Here is a 17,456-nt window from a genome sequence, read left to right as displayed (position 1 = left end):
AGAACGCGGGTAGAAATAGGAACTAATCTATCGCTACTATTAGTTATCTTAGATAGGGTATCAATTAACGACCGATAGCCGCGCTTAATAATAGCATTCGACTAGGGATAGTATAGGGAGATGCGAACGTTCTTCGCCCCGTACGAAACAAGCAGCGCTTAAACCTCCTTAGCTATATTGTTCGTAGCGTTGTCTAAGATAACCTCGTAAGGTGTTCCCTAGCGGCAAAACAGATCCTTAAATAGGAAGGTAGCTATATTACGGGCATTAATAGTACCGCAACCTTTGTAGAAATAATAGGCCTCCGGCTATCGAGAAAGACCCTCTCGAATAATATATAGGCTATTATTGCGGCTAAGATAGACCCTATCGCTATACTACCGCTCCCTAACTAACTAGGTAGTAGGGATACGCAGCTCTCCTAGACGCCGGTAGCTGTTTCTAAAGTTACACTTAGGACAGCTCTTATAGTAGCGGGAGACATTAGCCTATACGCCGTCCTACTAGTAGCGTCGACGAAGGATATCGAAGGTGCCCTCCGCCGCCCGGTAACCGAGCTTATCGTAAACGGAGCGAAGGATTTCTTATCGGGCTACTAGATCGTTAATAATACGCTAGAGCGGTACATTAATTATAGCCTGTCGCTAAAGGATGCGATCTTTAATAAGAAACCTCCGAGAATAGCGAATAATACGACGGTATTAACTCCTTAATAGACTAGGAGCTCTCTTTGTATAAGTAAGGAAGTAGGCGATATTATAGGAGTCGTCGGAGTAGACCCTATTAAGGATATTATCCCTACCTAGTTCGCCCGCCTTAGCATCGTCCTAGTTCTCGCTATTAGTAGTAGGGTCTTCGTTAGGCTAGTTACTAGGTTAGTCGTCGGCAGTAGACCTAGTAATTACTAGTATAGCGTTAATATAGAAGGCAGTAAAGAAGGTACGGTTAATAACCGCGTCGACATCCTCTTCTTCTATTATCTCGGCGATGTCTTCTTCTATAGCAGGCCTTCTAGAAAGGCTATCCGGTCTAGTATACTTCTTACTAGGGACATAGAAGACGTCGAAATTAAATAAATAGATCTAGGTAACCTACCGAGCTATCGTAGAGTTAGGTAGGTCGGAGGCTATACGGTTAAGTTAATAGACTAGCGTCTAAGCGTCGACTTCTAGGCGAAAGAATACTCTAAAGAGCTAAGGTCGGAACTTCTTAAGAGCCTTATAGACACTAAGGCACTCTCGCTTACTAGTATCGTATCGGGCCTCGATAGGTTTCTATAGACCGGACTCGTACCGGATAGGGTAACGTAAGGAGGGCTCCTTACGATTATACTATATTAGTATCTCGCCGTAGCCTTCCCCGCTCGAGTCGATAGCAACAATTAGTAGACCTACGCCTTCCGAGTAGTTAATAGAGGTAAGCGTAGGCGCGCTAACAAGTGCCTTAGTAACCTTGTCCTTAGCGGCTTAGTAAACGGAGGTCTATTCAAACTCTATATCCTTCTTAAGTAAGGCGTATAGAGGCTTATATACTAACGCAAAGTTTTCGACCTAGATACAGAAGTAGGAGACTACTCTAAGCTAGATCCGGACATCTTTCTAATAGGTAGGGTCGGGCTAGAACACAATCTTTAGGACCCGTATATTGTTAGGATAGCGGCCGTTCTTATTAGTTACAAACCCGACAATGTTTATTCGTTTATATAGGAGCTAAAGCTTCTCCCTATATACCGTTAGGTTAGCTCGCTCTAGGTCGCAGAGGACACTATCGAGGTTCTAAATATATTCGAGAAAGAACCTACGGATACTAGGCTCTACTTCTTTATTGTCGTACCTAGTTTTAGGGCCCTTAATGCCGATGTCGTTAAGGAAAGGCATCGCTATATAGGAGATATAGGCCGCGAGGACTTAGTTTATAATGCGAACGAACTAGGCTACGGAGTTAGTTGCCCCTTATAGAAGGGTAGTTTGTCTATACAGCCTAAGAGGTATCTCGAAACTAGTAAGGTCGCGGCTATTAGGATAGAGAGGGATCTAGTCGTAGCCCGAGAACACATTAACTAGCGAGGCTACTATATAGTTAGCAAAGGCCTCTAAAAACCTATTAGTCTCCGGAGGAAGATTAGTATCTCTAATCGTAACTACGTTAAACTTCTAGGCAGCGTTAATTAGCCGATACTTCTTTAGTTCCCTAGGAGCTGTCTTCTTTTAAACTAGGAAGTATAGATTGCGATACGAGGTATAGGAAGGCTCTAAGGTACTAGCCTTTATACGCTACTATATTATATCCTTAACTATACCTCTTAGGCTTAGGTTTAGCTTAAACCCTAGGTAAGCCTAAGGCTTATACTCGATCGTTCGGATCCTCTATAGAGGGGTAACCTCCGGGTTAATCCTACCTAGATGCGCAAAGTTATATACTAATACGGCTTTACGGTTATATAGAAGCTCGTATAGTAAATCTAGTTCAAGATCCGAAAGCTCGATACTAGGTTTAATATTCGCTAGTCTCTCCGGCGTTAGCCTTAATCCCCTTAGAATAGTAGAGAACTTTTTAGTAATATACCTCTAGTCGTATAGACTATCCCTAGGTATTAATATCGCTTCGCGGTTAAGGCACTTTTGCCGCTAGTTAGGATTTCCGCTAGGATTAGACCTATTAGTTATATATACGCTGCCTTTTACGGGTTTGACCTTGTTAGCTACCCTCTTATATAGGGTATATATACTAACCGCTCGTAATACCCGAGCCTTCTCTCTTTTACGCTAGGCCCGGAGATTAGCGTAATAGAACAGCGCGTAAACTTTATTAGAAGTCTCCTTAAGTCGGTAGGTATATAGCTAGTAGTCCTAATTTATAATTCCGGCGAAAATATTAGATTCCTAATAATACCCCCGGGGTAGTATTCGATTAGCGCTCTAATTAGTTAGTTCGGATTCGGGCTCGGGTAGATCCGCCTCCGATAGCGATGCCTACGATAGTATTATTACCGAGATTCGTATACTAGGTAGTCGTTATACTATTATACTCGCTATCGCTTCGAGCATTCGTCTCCTTAGTACCGAGCCTAGAAACTAGCCTTATCGTACGGAGCGGCGTACCTCTAGATATAACCTAGTTAAGCTATACTAACTTATAGCGCAGATTGCCGGTCTTACAACCGCGCTATAGCGTTTCCCGAAGAGCGTTTAGAAGTAGTAAGGATATCCTCGTAGGACTTGTAGCTAGTGTTTCCGATATAACTAGTAAATACGACTCGGTTGCCCTTCTAGTTAGCGATAGTTCCTTCCTAGGAGCTATCGTCGTAGTTGCGCTAGATACCCCGGGTTATACGAGACTATAGTCGACCTAGAATAATTAGCATATTCGGGTTAGCGGCAATCTAGAAGGTAAAGGAAAAGCATATACCGAAAGCATCTACTATAATATTATAGTAGGCACCTACTAGCGCAACCTCCCTATTTACTCCCTATATACTAAGGGAAATATCTCTATTTATTAGTAGTCGGAGCTATTTAGCCTAGCGCTTACTTATAATAAGTAACTCTAAACTATTATTAAGTATTGCTAGCAACTACTAACTATAGCTTCCGATAGTAACTTAAATATAGATAGCGGGTATAACGGCGAAGGAACGGGTAACTACGGAAAGGTCTATATTATTAGGGATAGAGTAAAGTTCCTTAGGTCGAGGAGGTCCTACTCGACCGATTTATTAGCTAGTAAATCAGATAGCCTTAATAGAAACTAAAACTAAAGCAGGGTCGGTATTATTACTATCCCCTCGGCCTATCTCCTTAATCCCCTCTTCGTTAGTATTATCGATAGTCTCCTAGCTCTCGTAGGTTACCGATTCGCCTTCTACTAACTCTTAGGCCCCTAAAAATTTAGGAAGGAACTATAGGGAAGAGACGTCGATATAGTCCTCTCGCCCCTATTTGCGTCGGAGGGCTATAAGGTCTTTTATAAAGGTAGTATCGTTAGGAATCCGGCTCTAGAATAGGTTAGTAGGCAAACCGTATACTAGAAGCTCTCCTATAGATACGTTAGACTTAAGGTCTAGGAACTATAAAGCCTAGAAGAGAGCATTTGCCTTTATATCGTAGGAGTTAGTAGGCCCGGTACTATACTTCTTTATATACCTATTAAAGCGAAAGCTCTTTAGGTCGGCTAACTTTCGTTTATAGGCCGGCGGGTTAGCTAGGCCTAGGGTACTACTAAGGTCGGTAGTATTATCCTCTATATCGATATCTAGAGTCTCTAGGACCTCCGGAGTAGCTATACTAGCTCGGGTTGCATAGTCTTTAGCTGTCTAGAGTGTCTTAGTCTTAGCGACTAATTCTCGCTGTTTCTTAGCCTTATTAGCTGCCTGCTTCTTAAGTATCCTAGTAGGGGCTGCCGCACTAGGGCGGGTAGGGTTCTACGGGCTCTTACCCTTGCCCTAGGACTAGGTTTAGGACGACTAAGTTTAGGACCTTATAGCAGCGTAGACATCTACACTATTCTTAGTAACCGCGTAAACATTAGTAACTGCGTCTGGGTCCTAAGACACAAAGTTGACTTTAATAGGCTTAGTAGTACCGTTACTACTCCGCTCCTTAACCTGTTTTGCCCTAACCTTCTAAGTCTCTTATTTAGTAATAGCGGCGAGGGTACTATTCCTAGTATCCTTAAACTCGATCTTGCTACTATACTTCTTCTCTAGAAGACTCCTAAGTTAAGGCAGCTTTAGGGCTCTACGATCCTACTCGAAGTTAATCTTGTCGCCGGTATCGGTATAGTAGAACCGACTATTTACTTATATAACGAGCTTCCTCTTAAGAAGCTCCTTCTAGATAGGGCAGTCTAATTAAATATGTTTAAAACCGCCGTATATCTAGCACTTACTATCTAAGTCCGAATAGATCTTCCGTATAGCGTAGACGTTAACTAAAGGGGCCTTAGGGTAGTTAGGATCGGAGACTTAGTAGACTAGTAGCATATCCTTTAGTATACTAGTATTAAGGACCTCCCTAACTCGCTATAGTGCTTTCGTATTAAGGTTGAGCTAGGCTAGGGATTTAGCTAAGTCCGCAACGTCCTAAGAATGCTTAGTAATAGTAGGAGTTACGGTACTAGGACTACTTTGCGATTTAGGAAGAAACTTAGGCCCTCTAGTTCCCGAGGTATCGTTCCTTACCTAGGCTAGGTTATTCCGGTCCTTGCCGTAAATGAACTTCTTTGCGTTAGCGGAGCTATTAATATCGTCCTTAATAGCCTCTAGGACCTCTTTGTACTTCCTAAAGGTCTCGGGATTAGCTTCGCTAAGCTTATAGCGACGGAAGACGCGCTTAGCCGTAGACTACGGCAACCCTTTAAGGAGCAGCCTCGTTCTCTAAGAATTCTCGAGGTCCTACTAGTCGATGCCGTCCGCTAACTTAACAAACTCGCGGACGTACTCCTTTAGGTCGTTATCTTCGGTACGCCTCTCTATATAGAGGTTCTTAAGCTACGTACGACTACCTTTAATACGACGGCTATCGCGATCCCGATACTCCCTTATAAAGGCCTACTTAAAGACCTCCTAGTCGGCATTAGACTTATCGTCCTTTTCTAGGTAGCTAACTAGGGTTCTAAGGGTTCGGTAAAGCTTAGTAATAGTAGTCCTCGTAAGGGACCGGACCTTGTACTAGTCCGACTCCTCTTCGAGTCCGTACTTAGCTAAGTTGTCCTTAAAGCGTTCTACGTACGCCGTAGCGTTCTACCCTTCGAACAAAGGGTTCCTACTACTTCCTAGCTCTAGCGGGCGACGCCTATTCTAACGGAGAAGGTTAGTTTGCCCTTAAATTATCTTTATAACAACATTATAGAGAGCCTCGGGCGTAGAAGGCTCGATAGCCCCTAGGTCGACGGCGCTTATAATAACTAGTCGTCGCCTAATTTCTTCGTTAATAGGGTCCGGTAGGTTATTAGATTCCGAAGATTCCGCTAATTCGTAATACTCGCTTTCGCTAGAGCTTATTCGATTGTTGTAAAGTAGTTAAAATAAAGTGCTATAAGAAAGTGTTTTTAGTATATATTGTAGGTTTAGTTTGTTTCGATATTGCTATGCGAGAAAATAGTATGCTAGGCTGTTTTCTTCTAATATTACCCCTAGGGTAGCATTAGAGTTTAGCCTCCTAGGGGTCGCCTAGACACCCTAGAAGCTTCAATTTAGTAAATTTAGATAAAAGCCGCTCGGAGGAAGGAACTGTAATCTCTATTCACACCTAGATCCTAGAAACTAGCTACTTTACTAACTATCGTTATCTCTTTTAGCTAGGTAGGGGGCGGGGACCTTCTTTTTCTAGTAGAAGGCTAAGCACTATCCGAACGAGGTAGCGAATCCCGAAATAATCTACCTAGTTAATAGGGGAACTATCTAGGTATCTAACCTATAATCTAGAAATTGCTATCGTATAGATAGTCTTAGCAAACTAAGCAAGGCCGATAGGTAATTAATCTATCTCCTCCTTAGGCGGGCGGTAGCTTATCTCGAGTAAGCGGTACTAAATAGGTCTTCGACCCGGAGCCGAGTCCTTAGAAGCTAGCTATAGTTATAGACTAGGCCCTAAGCTGTAACAGTCCTAAGGGTTTGTAGCTTTTCGGGGTTAAAGCGATGCCCTCGTTAAGAGGTTTCTCTACTTGTCGTAACAGCCCCTTAAGATACTTCGGTATCGTCCGTATTATAGGCTCTTATCGTGCCCTCGCTTCGGTTATAGCTATTCGTACCTAGAGACTACCTTTAATACACCCGAACCTATTAGATATAAAGAGATAGCCCTACCTTCGGCTCTAATAAAGGACGGAAACCAATACTACTACTACTACTCGTAGCAATAGTATAGGCTACTAAGGGTAATATAACCTATAGCAATATAGGCAGCTATATTTAGTAAGATAGGATAACGAGACTGTCGCTTAGGCTAATAACTAGAGCCCTGCAATATAGGCATTATAGAAGTGTAATATAAACAATGTACTATACGAGGTTGATAATCTGTCTACTCTATAGAAGGAGGCCTCTTATATAGGCTCAAAACTAGCCTATAGGTATAGGGCCGGTTACTAGCCAATATTAGTCTTATAGTCTTTAACGTGCAGTATATAGATATAAGGACTATTAGGTATGCTTAAGAAGTCGATAAGGTCTATTTAGATACGGCTAAGGACCTTAGAAGTGCGAATATAGTCTAATAGAACACGGATCTTCGAAGAAGGTGCCTAGCGAAGGAGGGTATATACTCGATAGTAGCGTAGCACTTCTTTAATATCCCTCTTTATTACACCTTAGAAGCGTATATTAATAAGTGCCTAGATAGGTCTACGCCTTCCGTAAGCTATTAAACAGTGCTTAGTCTTTAGAACCTAGAAGATCTCGTACTCTTAAATAACCTATATAGCAGGCTTCCCTTCCTTCTTAATATATATTAATCGGCTCTTCTTAGTATTATAATAGAAGCGCCTTAAAGCCTACCTTCTTTCTTAGTATTCCTACTCGCTTATCTCGTTACGGCGTAGCAACTTATCGACTAGTATTATAACCTATCGGATAATACGCAAATAGCGCTCTCGAGTATAGCGTTTCCGAGCATTATCGTAGGTTCTCGAGAGATACGTAGCGAACTAGACTTCGGCGGAAACGTCGAATAGCTCGATATTTTGCTACCTCTCGCCGCTAAGAAGAGTCGGAACAATAGTCTAAGATATTACTAGTCGTATAATAGGCCGTATTAGAGTATTGCGGTTACGGCGGAGGTTGTTAAGGCGGCCTTATAGCGATAATAGACAAGGAAGAGGCATTATCGTTATTAGAAAGTAGTAGATTATCGCAAAGTCGATTTAGGCTTCGTAACGCCGGGGGTTCTCGCTCGGTCGTATAATATCGTATAATGCTTATTTTTAGACAGGTTAACGCCTATATCTTATATATCGCTACTGCAATAGTCTAGACTCTATATTATTTAGTTATAGTAATAGTTGTAGTAGCGAAGGGTATAGTCGAGAATCGGCTTTGCGAAGGCTAAGCTACTAAATTCAACCTCGGAAATTGCCCTCCTTACCTAGTAATACCGAGAACTACTAAAACAATACACTAGAGCGCTATACGGTAGATAGAATAGCGCCGATTTGATTAACTAAACTGCCGAGCTAAGATAGGCTCTATTTGATTAAATTGTTGGACCAATGGGCCATATTTGACCTAATAAGCCTTGGGACCCATGGGCGATAACACCGACAAGAGGCTGCAGCGATACAACCAGCTACTGGAACAGCACAACCAGCGGCTTGCGGACAGCGAATCTCGCCGCCAGCTAACATCAAACACCAAACCGCCGTGGGACGAACTTTACTGTCGTTCGCTCGTGCTGGCAGCGACCAAACTCCACAATGCGATAGGACAAATGATCGTGCACTCGCGCGATAGCCCCCACGCCGCTCGGTCCATAGCTTCGTTTGCATCGGCAACCACGCGAGGATGTCTTTGCTCAGTCAGGAACGTTGGAACTACGTCAGAGAACCTTTGCGCTTCATCATGGCCCCAAGAACGTCACGTCACAAGCACCGTCACAATATCCCGGGCAGAGGACTCACTCTCATTCTCAAAGCAAATCGACTCCCGTAGGCTCCTAGGAACATTCCCAAGAACGCCTTTGCGATTCCCTCCATCCTTTGCCTTGGCCAACCAAGCTGCTTCAATACTCCTTCGGATACCACAATCGACATTCTCAAAACTCTAGAAGCGTCCACCAAATCACCCAACCCACCCGAACCGGGCACAATTCGCTGCCTTCGGTCGGTGTCATTCCAGGTTTGCTGTCACAGTCTGAGCCTGAACTTCGGACTCGTCTACGGATTCATCTCCAAACATCTCCTCACAGCACCCGCGATTTGCGCAGGCATAGCTCTGTGCTCAACTGGTTCTGGTGGGAGTCGTCGTCGGGATGGGATGGTGCTGCATGTCGCGGATTTGGTGAGAGCAAGACCTTGCACATCTATTCTAAGTCGGCGTATGAACTGATACTGTTTGTAGGCAACTTCCGGTAACAGGCCGATGGAGGGGACTTGATCATCGTCTTGATGCGGAGGATGGGAAATGGTGTCGTGGAGGTCATGGCTATCTTGTCAGCTGTGTATGATGGTTGAAGCAGTCTCCAAACTCGCCACTGGTATTCTGTGGGCAGACACTCTAGCACAATGGGGAATCAAGAGATGCATGACAGGATTTGACTGTGCGGGTATCTGCTTGTTTGCATGGCTATCTTTTCTACTTACTTTGTAGAACGTACAGAATGGAGTACGACTTCGGTGTTTCCAAATTCAAATGATTTCCTTTGTTGACTCGGCCTGGCAGCAACAGGCCTCTGCCTTCTCAATCCGGCGCAGTAGTCCGATGATGGATGAAAGACAGAGTGGTGCTATCACGCCTGGAGAATGCAGATACCTCCTCCATCGCCACAATATTTCCATAAATCAGACATTCGCACTAAGTTCTTTAGATTGCCCTGCAGCCACGAACGCAATCGAGTAGTGCACCACCACTATGAACGCCATAAATGCGAAACTTATAAGATTGAATGTGCAAAACAGGCGAGTAAAGCCGTGGTGGATCAGTTGGTAATTTTGGTTGAAGAGTACGCAGATGACCCACAGGACAAAGTAAGTCCAGCTGAGGATTTCGAGAACTAGGCGCTGGTCGGGAGACATGTAATTGCTAGTAGCGTTGTAGTGGGCTTCGTCTTCTATGTGGCCAAATACGGCGAATACGACTAGGGGGGCGCCAAGGACTGCAGATTTTTCGATAAGAGCAATCACAGCCAAGATGGTCTTTTTGGTGCTAGGTACGGTTCTGGCAGATCCGTCGCTTTCGGGAAGAGTTATGCCATCTTCGAAGGCGAACTCGCGTTGTTCGAGATCTGCGACCCGGTCCTGAAGCACCATAAGTTGCTTTTCGACGTCCATGACTCGCAATTACTCTGATCGTGGTAGGCTGAGAGTTCTGTCGTGTTCTTGGTGGTATGTGACTTTGTAGTTGAATTTCTTTTGGAAGTGGATCGGATGTGGTCTTGATGATTGTTCGTGTTGAGGCTTTCGTAGATATGGAAAGTCTCGAAAAGCTGGCGCGCAAGCTTCGAAAGCGGGTCGAAGAAAGTTTTTGGATTTTAGTCCGGGAAAGTAAGTGTTGCCTTACCAATCAAGCGACCGCAAACTGCCAAATGGTGTACACAAGGATCGCAAAGACATTACAGGCCGGTAAGATGTGTGACGGGTTCACTGGCCAGTCATGTGAAGTATGGGGAAGCTACGAGCCTTTGTGTTAAGTGGGTCTCGATCTCTTCAGGTCCTCAGGTACGTGACCTGTGTCGACACGCCGCGTCCTGTCCATTACCCAATGCTGTATTCATCCTACTCTTCCCATACTGGCCGCGTCGCTTTGGATGGCAGATACGCCCAATGCAGACTTGGGGTCTAGCACGCTGAAGTCTGATATCCACACGATTGCCATACGAGTGCAAGAGAATGTCGAAGTCAATATCGTAGCGTGGTGATGCTTCTGCGGACCAGTGCTGAAGGCTTCACTCGTGGTATACAGCTCTTTCAACTCGCACCTGCCTTGCGCGTGTCTTCCAAGCTCAACGGTCACAGCAACCTGCGTCCACAGCCTTTCTCTTTTCCTTTTCTTTCAGATCCATACCATTCTAAGGACAACCTGAGCGCCGCGTCGCCTAAACTCCAATCTAGACACTCTCTTCGCAGGCCTGTGCGCGGAGCCATCCACTTCTACTTCGACGGCGGTGTTCCGGTGCGCGAGCGGCGAGCTCTTTTCGACCATGGAGGAACTTCTCGATTCGCTTCTCATCTGGCGCGACGGCGAACTCATGTCGGCCTCTTCTGCAACGTCCATGGACGAAGCACGAAGGTCACGTTGAAGGCACTAAGGCTAGACCCGAAATGGAGCTAACAACCGGACTAGCCGTAACCGGGTATTCTACTGTACTCCAAGATCTTTTATATTTGAAGCGAAAGTCAAGCTTAGCTTAGCTTGGCTCGATCGACGTCGCTTCATTGGAAAAAGTCATCAGTTCCAAAAAATATTCCTCGAAGCCGCGCATTGCAGTTCGAGGATTATTGTTCGATAGTGATGTGCTGGAAACAACCTAGAGGATGACCATGACAGACTCTGTCTCTGAGCGATGTGTCTTGTCGACATGAATCGAGCAAGTCGACTACCATGGGCGAGCTAGACTTGACTCAATCGACATCCCTTCATCGCATACTGTATATTAGCGGATGATGAGGAAGTCGTTCTCAATGTTTATGAGCAGAACAACACAGATATGCCTGATTCATGATGATGTCGGTTAGGAAAATTTGCTTGGATTAGGCAGGATATTGACCGCAATGGTCTTCAGAGTCGGCGATGATGTATGTGCCGACTCCAACAATGTCTCATGTAAGCATTGTGCAGATGCGGGTAGGACTCAGCAAGACAGCTGTCTTCGTACGAGGCGCTGATGAGCCGATGCCCAATGTGGCATGTTCTGGGCGATATTGGGCCGACTTTATACCTGTGCATCCTCAAGCACTTCATTGTTCAGAAGCAAAGACTTTCATATATCTCGGCGATTCCGGCTCCGGATTACTTCGGAAAGTAGTCCCTGCACCGGATGAAGCAGTTGTTCTTGGCGAGTTTTGGACGAGACGATGAAAGACAGGCCACAGGACAGATGAAAACGTTTTGCCTCTACGCGAGGTCTTCGAAGTGAGGCTCCGTATGTACAATGATCCAAGCTCTAGTTCTATCCGAGCGAAGAGTTTGCCTTGCCTGCTCTCTATCGGTCTATCGGTGTCTCTATCCTTCGATGCTCTTGCTCCTCCCATACTGTTACAGTAACGCCCGAGGGTACGCCCGCTATGCTATGCCGAAACCGTGATATTCGTTTAGACGTACTTGCACATCATGGCAACCTGGGAGGAGTGTTAGTGTATGCGAAGATGCCAAGACTCGCGCGGCGGAACTTACCATGAGGTCGAAAAGACCAATGGCTTCGACGAAAGCGAAACCAAGAATTGCGTATGAGAAAAGCTGGCCGCGGAGGGATGGGTTGCGGGCAACAGACTGGAGAAGGGCGGCGAAGACGAGACCAATACCCTGATACGTGGTCAGTTTTGATGACATTCAGTGGTAAATCGACGGATAACTCACAATACCAGCGCCACCAAGACCGATGGCAGCAGAACCCATACCTGATATATATGAGCAATTGTTTTCTACATGTGATCACTACTATTCTTACCAAGGTTCTGAGAGACCTGGACGAGAGCATTGGCCATCTCAGAAGAGTAGGCACGCTTGGCCTGGGCACCAATTGGGGAGACCTTGGCGCGGGCGCTCTGGAGAATGGTGGAGGTGCGCTTCATGGTGTTGAAGGCAGTGGTCTGGCGGGAAGCGGCTACGATGAAAGTGTCAATGGAGCAGTCTTCAAGCTCCCCAAGCTCGATGAAGCTTACCAGTCTGGAAGCCACGGGCGAGCTTCTGGAACTGCTGTGGGCGAGCGACCTGGCGGGTGCTCTGAGCGGCCATCGAGGCCATCTTTGGCGCAGCCATGCGGAGAGAGGATGCCATTGCAATGGTTTTGGATGAATTGAAGAGGGATTGAGGTGTCTTCTGATGGATTTCTGATGAGCGGAGTTGTGACGGTGAGCTGAAGAGACTGGAGCTGTCACGGGGAAAGTGTGGAAGATGGTGAGCAGATTTTGCTTGGGATGGTCGCTTAAAGGTGGGCTTGCTGAAGCAGAGCTCTGACCATCCACCTGTCTCGAGAAATGACCGTGATTGGTACGGCAACCCCTGCATTTGACGACCGCGACGTCGTTTGCATCAGACCAGGCTCAGGCTCCGGTCGTGCCCGGTGATTGATGCAAAGATATAAAAGCATCGTCGACGCCATCGAAGAAACCAAGTGGATTGCGCATCAATCCATCAAAAGCGCATCGCGAAGCCGGAACGTATTCCACTCTCTACCATCACATGCATCATCTACCGTATTTATTCGACAACAGCGTGGACCTTCTGGGCGCGTGTTGCGCACTATAGGAGGTGAGGACTCGGTCTCGGGTACAGCGTTTGCAATGCGGCCCGTACTTGAACAGATTTTTTTGATGTCCAAGCGCTCCCGACAACGCCCGATTTTGTGATGTCGTGGCGTGCTTTGCATCAAACATTTCATCGCGAATGCGACTTCCTGTGCAAGCTGACATCGAGTGCGACCAGTCTAACATCAGGTCGTATCCGCGCATGATTTTTGCGCATTGTTGGCCTTCTGGAGGGAGGTCGTCCAGGCATATGACGTCGAAAAGAGCTATCCCAGCAGGTTGGGTGGACATTTTTCTTGCATCAGGATCCGGTCGTGGGTCCGTCTCTCACACCAACGTGTCCGGCGAGATTGCCCCGAATCTAACTTTACAGCCGTTGATATGTATGATTGGCTCGAAATACATCGCGGATGTCGCTATCCGCCGCCTAGCGTTCGGCTGTTGCATGCAAGGCTGAATTCGAATTGAGCCTCCTTTTTGGCTGTTCCGGTTGGCCGTGCAGAGATGCCATCTTGTCCCTTTCGTCGACACACGTGTCCTCGAGAAGACCAGTCCAGTGCTGGATGCTACTGCGCACACGAGGATCACGGAAAGTAACAGGTCTCAACGCAGTTCTCCCACGCTCTTTCTTGCTTGTGAATGGAGCATAATAAGGCAGCAACATTATACGGGACCTTTCGAATGCCCTATCTCAGGCCTTCTCATAGGAGTAGATTACCCGCTGTTCGATAGCCAGCGATTGCGTTGGGGAGAGCATTGACCGGCGACCGCAGTTCAACCAGTTCGGGGGCATTATTGGCGACGGGGCGCTTCGCTCGCGGCAGGCTGGGGCATCACGCCGTGCTCTTCTGTTGCCATCGTGATCTCATACAAAGAAGTGAAAGAGGTCTTCAGGTCTTGTATACGAAGGAAGCATGGTGAGTGCAAGAAGGAGAAGACGCGTGAAAGGTTGCGGTGCTGACATTGCGACCGCGTACCCCGCTCCGCTCCAGAGATCACTCAATAATGGCGCGACACCTTCGGCCGAGGGTGTGAGAAATCACCTGACGTGGCAGTTCTGTTGATTGAACGATTTGATGGACTTTGAAAAGAATCCTGTTTCCTTTCACACTCGTGACCTTAGTGCATCACACCTGCTTGCGTGTGCATTGGGCCTGCAGAGACGAAGAGACTATACACATTAAGGTACTCTTGTATGTCAGGAAATTTAGCGTACTACTGTTTGCAATAGTGGTTTACTTCCGGAGGGCGTTATCTACTAACTTAGTATAGTTTGCCTAGTAATCGACGGTGCTTTTCCTATTCTAGTACCGTATTAACCTTCTCGGTTATACTTCTAGTTCTAACCTTATCTCTATAGCTCTTTCTTATATATAGATCTAGCTCTTTCTATAATAGCTTAAATACTATTTAATCGTTATTATTATTATCGTCGCTATACCGCCTATCTTATCTAAACTAGTACCGCCGCCGTTTAGGCCTAACCGTATACTATATAATATAATCGATATCCGAGAGTAGCTATTTAATATACCGTAGGGGTTAACTTTCGAGCCTAAGCGCTTCGAGGTACTAAAGGGCTATATAAGTAACGTATATAAGGAGGCGAAGTCGCAAAGGACGAAGGATAGATTATAATAGCGGTCGTACTAGTATTGTCGTTATAGGCGCGATTAGTAGCGGAATAGGTCGCCCTCGGAGAGTATTCGCAAGGCTAAATATAATAAAAAGCCGTATAATGCTGCAATACTAGTTATCTCGCACTTCTAGAGCAAAGAAGAGGCTAATCTATATAAAATTAGTGTCCGCTATTACTAAGTCGACCTTTCTATAGTAGGTAATAACCTATACTACTATAACCTAAAGTATATAGATATTAGGTCGGCTAGTAACGCCTTAAGGGTGTTACTCGAGGAGTTAATAGAATAGCGTAAATTTAACGTTGCTAAGGTTATTAAATTTATTAAAAATAGCCTAATAAAAGACGAGTTTAGTAAGATTAGTAGGTAGTATATAAAGGCTAGTACTGTCGGTTAGTTAAAGATTAGGCCGGACTTAAAGAAGGTGCGTAGTACTAAGCGTAGAAATGCGAATATCTAGCTAGGCGACCTTCCTGCTATCCTTAATAGCCTTTGTAATAATATAGACAGCAAAGAGCTTAAATACTAGGTAATATCGAAGAGATTAAAGGGCAAGGAAGAGCGTAGTATTGTATTTTAGACCGACTAGTAGCGAGAGTTGTTAAATACTAAGGCAGGAGATATAAGTGCAGGTATTATTGTTATTACTATAGAAGGCAGGCGCATAACTAAGCTTCTAAGCTTGCGTTCTATAGTTCTTACGACTAACTTTAAAAATTCAAAACATTACTAACTTATATACTATATAGTTGTTCTTGCTAGACGCAACTTATAAGACTACCGACCTTAGCTAGAGCCTTTTTACTATATATGTTCGTAATAGGTTAGGGTGCTAGTTGCTAGTAGGATATATATTGCTAGAATCTTAGAAAGCTAAGCTAGTAGAAGCCGGTCTCCGAGTCCTTAAAGGGTAGTTACTACTATAGAATACTATTATAGCTATAGTAGACGACTTAGCCTCTAAGTAGGCCGCAATTAACCTCTCTTAGAAGGAGAAACAGGTGCTTATCTACCTCTGCTAGCGGCACGTTAAAGAGACCTTCCTTCGCTTATTTCTAGAGGCCTAATTTCTAGAGGTTGTTAAGCGATTCTACTACGCAATCTATTACGCCCGCAGCGCTAGCGAGGTTACTAACGATATAGTTTAGATCTAGGAGTAGTTACAAGAGAAGAAGCCTATAGACTAGCAAAACAAGGTCTAATATATACGCTATAATTAGAATAGTTAGACTTTACGAACATAGGCTATATAGGTACGGCTCTACAGTCTATTATTGCTACAAATACGGACAACTTCGCCTCTCGAGGGCTATTACTATACTATTAAGTATAACCGGAACAAGCGGAACCTTGTGTTCTATAACCTCTATAGTACGATTCTCGAGGTTCTTAAGGTAGACGACAGGCTAGCTTATAAGGCACAACTCGCTAGCTACAGAGTTAGTAAAGGCATATAATACTAGTATAAAAAGCGCCTTCTAAGCTTCGAGAGTCTGTAACCGCTAGCGGCTTAAGATCGACTACGAGAACAGGTAGATATCGCTATTAAGATAGAAGCTAAGGCAGCGCCTATTTATAAGGGCATACTACGCAGTTACGACTATATAACTCCGGCTCGTTGCAATTGCCTCTCGTAGTTTTAAACCCGCCTACCTTGTTACTATATTCTACGAGACTACCTATTTAATAGACTAGAAATTAGTAAGCTATAATAGCGACGACATATCGAGCCGTCTCTAGGCCTTAACGTAATGTTTGCTTACGAATACTAGCGCGTTCTCGATACTGTAAGAAGGGTTATGTTAGCAGGTAGATAGGGTGGTAGTAAATTAGTGTAGTATTCGATAGAGATCTAAGAGGAGAGGGAGGAAGGCAGGCTAGTTAGCCTAACGCTAAGCGCTAAGTCCTGCCTAAGGCATTAAGACCCTAGCTTTACTCGAGCCCGGTTATATGCTAATTACGTGTAACCTCTTTGGTCCTAATATACGCTTCCCTTCTAAAGGCCGCGCCCTCGTAGCCGGTCTTTGTTCTAGTCTTAACCTCTATTGCTACTAACTTAGTAGGCCTAATAAGCCGCTTAGTCCGCGCTAAATTGAACGCACAACTACCGATTATGTAACTATATTAAACCTTACCTTTTAATATAATATCTAACTCTAACTACGCTATCCTTACATACAATAAAGTAATATATAACTATAAGAATTAAGGACTATCGACCAATTACAATACGAGCGCACCTTCCCTACTATAATAGGTAGGTATACGGGGTATTATAGCACTGCCCCCGTTCTAAGTAATGTCGTACCGAGTTCTCTACGTCTACTCTTAAAAGACCTAGAAATGTCCGCTCCGGGGGTTTGTCCGTTCCGAGGGTTGTTCTTATTGTTACGAAGGCTATTACTGTTCGTAGTTTCGCTAGCCCTAATTAGTTAGGTTTAGCAGCCTTTAAGTGTTAACTAATTATATCTTTTTAAAAAACTCAGTTCTTCTAGTTTCTATAGGTAAAGGCTATTATAAGTGTAGTAGTAGAGGTTCGCCTCGCTTAAAGGGTTAGATAGATCGAGGAGTAACCTATTGTCCGCAAGATCGACCCCGGCTAGCTTAGCTCTATAGTTTTGCCCTTAGTTAGTCTATTAGTCGCTTAATCTTTTGTCTTAGTTAAAGTTTTAACTTAGCCTTAAAGTTTTAATCAAACCT

At 44.8% G+C, this 17,456-nt stretch overlaps 4 protein-coding genes across 4 annotated transcripts; 1 reads left to right on the top strand and 3 right to left on the bottom strand.

The window, feature by feature from the left end:
• Positions 1-8,189: 8,189 nt before the first annotated feature.
• Positions 8,190-10,924, bottom strand: MYCFIDRAFT_173940 (uncharacterized protein; the record flags this gene model as incomplete). The annotated part of the gene is made up of 22 exons (XM_007927372.1): positions 8,190-8,264; positions 8,293-8,333; positions 8,364-8,387; positions 8,422-8,540; positions 8,574-8,620; positions 8,657-8,746; positions 8,770-8,809; positions 8,843-8,868; positions 8,899-9,140; positions 9,187-9,208; positions 9,241-9,322; positions 9,362-9,446; positions 9,479-9,524; positions 9,556-9,583; positions 9,608-9,966; positions 9,995-10,205; positions 10,230-10,293; positions 10,326-10,354; positions 10,378-10,573; positions 10,600-10,651; positions 10,680-10,718; positions 10,766-10,924. 22 exons carry the CDS (start codon positions 10,922-10,924, stop codon positions 8,190-8,192), a joined length of 2,076 nt encoding a protein of 691 aa, XP_007925563.1.
• Positions 10,925-10,971: 47 nt separating this feature from the next.
• On the top strand, positions 10,972-11,307 carry MYCFIDRAFT_173939 (uncharacterized protein; the record flags this gene model as incomplete). The annotated part of the gene is made up of 4 exons (XM_007927371.1): positions 10,972-11,045; positions 11,096-11,150; positions 11,182-11,215; positions 11,243-11,307. The coding sequence occupies 4 exons, from the start codon at positions 10,972-10,974 to the stop codon at positions 11,305-11,307; spliced, it is 228 nt and encodes a 75-aa protein (XP_007925562.1).
• Positions 11,308-11,736: 429 nt separating this feature from the next.
• MYCFIDRAFT_53183 (uncharacterized protein) lies at positions 11,737-12,753 on the bottom strand. The gene is made up of 5 exons (XM_007926099.1): positions 12,532-12,753; positions 12,318-12,473; positions 12,227-12,267; positions 12,044-12,172; positions 11,737-11,988 (listed from the first exon to the last, which is right to left on the bottom strand). Exons 1-5 carry the CDS (start codon positions 12,644-12,646, stop codon positions 11,962-11,964), a joined length of 468 nt encoding a protein of 155 aa, XP_007924290.1. The 5' UTR covers positions 12,647-12,753; the 3' UTR covers positions 11,737-11,961.
• Positions 12,754-12,851: 98 nt separating this feature from the next.
• Positions 12,852-14,297, bottom strand: MYCFIDRAFT_207480 (uncharacterized protein; the record flags this gene model as incomplete). The annotated part of the gene is made up of 10 exons (XM_007927370.1): positions 12,852-12,917; positions 12,967-13,041; positions 13,082-13,093; positions 13,129-13,440; positions 13,483-13,634; positions 13,666-13,806; positions 13,835-13,925; positions 13,954-14,114; positions 14,160-14,218; positions 14,248-14,297. Coding segments are annotated over 10 exons (1,119 nt in total), but the record flags the coding sequence as incomplete, so codon positions are not given.
• Between the last annotated feature and the right edge of the window lie 3,159 nt (positions 14,298-17,456).

The sequence above is a fragment of the Pseudocercospora fijiensis genome, assembly GCF_000340215.1.
Source record: "Pseudocercospora fijiensis CIRAD86 unplaced genomic scaffold MYCFIscaffold_3, whole genome shotgun sequence".
NCBI classification, from domain to species: domain Eukaryota; kingdom Fungi; phylum Ascomycota; class Dothideomycetes; order Mycosphaerellales; family Mycosphaerellaceae; genus Pseudocercospora; species Pseudocercospora fijiensis.
The sequence above is the reverse complement of the archived record's forward strand: the minus strand, read 5'-3'. Positions and strand labels throughout refer to the sequence as shown.